Here is a 2,427-nt window from a genome sequence, read left to right as displayed (position 1 = left end):
CCACAGGTCAGGGCTGCCCACTCGGTGGCATTGGGCGAACCCAAGGGTGGGTGGGGGCACCCCGTGTTTCACTTGGGGGCTCTTTATGCCCCAAGGCTCCCCGCCCTCCTGCCACCCCTCCTTGGGGCCCAGCCTGCCCTCGTCAAGGCCCGCGTGGGTCTCCCCTGCAGACGTCATGGGTGTGCTGATGGCTGGCGGCTGTGCGGGGGTCCTGGCCTGGGCCGTGGCCACCCCCATGGACGTGGTCAAGTCGCGCCTGCAGGCGGACGGGCGGGGCCCGCAGCGCTACCGCGGCCTCCTGCACTGCCTGGTGAGCAGCGTGCGGGAGGAGGGCCCGCGGGTGCTCTTCAAGGGGCTGGCGCTCAACTGCTGCCGCGCCTTCCCGGTCAACATGGTGGTGTTTGTCGCCTACGAGGCCGCGCTGCGGCTCACCCGGGCCTGCTAACCTGGCTGGTCCCACGTGGGCCTCAACCAGCAGCAGCTGCAGCGGGCCTGTGGCTGGAGGAGGAGGGGTGCTCTGGGGTCTGGGCCCCTCCCAGAGCTGTCTCCAGGACGGGGTGCTCCCCGCCGGGTCTGTGAAGGCCTGGCTGGACCTGCCAGCCACAGACACAAGGGGGGCTCTGGCCCCAAGCCCGGTGGCCCCGAGGCCGCAGCCAGCCCCGTTGGTGAGGACCGGTGCCCGAGGGGGGTTCATGCCTCTGCTGTCCATTCCCGCTCCCCTGCCCCCCCAGCCACCCCGTGTCTCCAGGTACCCGCGGCTCACCTCTGCCCATCACGCAGCTGCCTGCTCCGCCACCCCACCCCCTCTGCCTTGCTGCACCCTGGTGTCCCTCCATGTCAGACGTGGACACAAGGGGCCTCGAGGGGACCCAAGGGCAGCGAGGGTGGGATCCTCTGACCAGTCTGGGCCCTGCTCAGAGGGCAGCACTGGACACCCAGGGCTGCCCACAGACCCCAGAGGGTCAGTGGGGAAGCCTGGCCAATAAAGTGTTCCTGAGGACCTTCACTGTGGCTGCTCTGTGGTCAGGGGAGGTGGCTGGTTCCCAGGGCGCCACACCGGGGACAGAGGGTGCCCTGGCCTGGCTTGACCGGCACAGGGTCTGCTCAGCATGCAGCTGGCGCCCCAGCCCAAGCTGCCCCCAGACGGAGGCAGGCGGGGCTCCCTGCACACGCCGCTTTGCAGGCCAGGCTGCCTCGGAGACGTCACGCGAAACCCAAGGTGGCTCCCCAAGTCTTGCCCTGCTGGCCTGAGTCACGGGACCCTGAGGCTGTGTGCTGCGGGTGCCCGGCGGGGTGAGCACAGCGGCGCTCTGGGTCCGTGGACTCCACCTGTGCTGAACCGCCTGCATGCTTGCCCATGGCCAGGGCACAACAGGAAGTCCCTTGGGGTCCTGCAAGGCCCCTTCACTGGCCAGAGGATGGAGGGAGGCGGTGCCGCTCCCTCGGGCCCCAGTGCCTCACGGATGGCCCTCAGTGGGCACGGCAGCGTCAGGGTCTGGCCAGGCCTGCTTTGTGTGGCCTTGGACAAGTGACCTCCCTCTGCCTCAGTTTCCCCCCTGCAAAATGAGGACAGATGGGCACTGACCCCTGGCTCCTGACTGCCCCTCGGCTGACCCTCTCCTCAGCAAAATGACACTTGCTGAACCTCCCCCAGCCACCCCCTCCTTGCACATCAAAGGCGTGCAAGAGCCACAGGGAGGTCGCTGAGCTGGAGGGGCGGGAGTCTGCCCTGCGATGGCTCTGGCCAGCCGCTAGCCAGCGCCGGGAGCTCCTGGGGCATCTCCTCCCCTGGGCCCACTCCAGGGTCACCGCGAGGGCGAGGGGCAGTGCAGCACAGCCCTGGGTCAGAAGTGAGGCCTCGGCTCCCAGGTCAAAGGCAGACAGCACGGAGACACAGGCAGGACCGAGGACGTTTATTTACGCAAAGAACGGGGGTGAGGGTGGGGGTGAGGGCCCGAGGCCCGGTGCTAAGAGGGGACAGACCGCTGCCGTGCGCCCCCCTCGAGACACACCCCGCTCCCCTGAAGCTGCACACCAGCCACCACCCAGCGGGGCGTGGACACAGGCTGACGGCAGGGCGAGGGCAGGCCCTGCTCCGCGCACTTCTTGCCGGCAGCGTCGGCACAAAGCGCCTGTGGAGGCCACCGACTCCCCTCGGCGTCTTGCACAATCAAGGGCTGGTTCTCAGGCTGGGTGTTGGGGACTTGGCGACACATTCTAGGGTGTCCGGGAGAAGCATGTGGTTTCTGGAGTAGACTACGAGCCTGGCCTGGAGCTATTCTGTCACCTGGAGTTTCACCCACAAGTGACGGGATAGAATCCGGCCACGGCCGGCCGACACCCGGGGCCAGTCCGGCCCCAGCGGGGCCGCCAGCTGCTTCTCCTGGGGGCCCACACTGACTGCAGACATGCAGACAGCAGGCCCCC

The 2,427-nt window shown here is 68.5% G+C and overlaps 2 protein-coding genes across 2 annotated transcripts in view; one reads left to right on the top strand and one right to left on the bottom strand.

Moving 5' to 3' along the window:
• Positions 1-992, top strand: part of SLC25A47 (solute carrier family 25, member 47) — a 4,507-nt gene extending 3,515 nt beyond the window's left edge. The window contains exon 5 of the mRNA XM_012724380.1: positions 12-992. Coding sequence (XP_012579834.1) covers positions 12-445 — 434 coding nt within the window. The 3' untranslated portion in view covers positions 446-992. The remainder of the gene's footprint in view (positions 1-11) is intronic.
• Positions 468-2,427, bottom strand: part of WARS (tryptophanyl-tRNA synthetase) — a 23,847-nt gene continuing 21,887 nt past the window's right edge. Inside the window, exon 12 of the mRNA XM_004682013.2 lies at positions 468-593. Coding sequence (XP_004682070.1) covers positions 468-593 — 126 coding nt within the window. The remainder of the gene's footprint in view (positions 594-2,427) is intronic.

Source organism: Condylura cristata, unplaced genomic scaffold (assembly GCF_000260355.1).
Source record: "Condylura cristata isolate star-nosed mole 26May11 unplaced genomic scaffold, ConCri1.0 scaffold00013, whole genome shotgun sequence".
NCBI classification, from domain to species: Eukaryota; Metazoa; Chordata; class Mammalia; order Eulipotyphla; family Talpidae; genus Condylura; species Condylura cristata.
The sequence above is the reverse complement of the archived record's forward strand: the minus strand, read 5'-3'. Positions and strand labels throughout refer to the sequence as shown.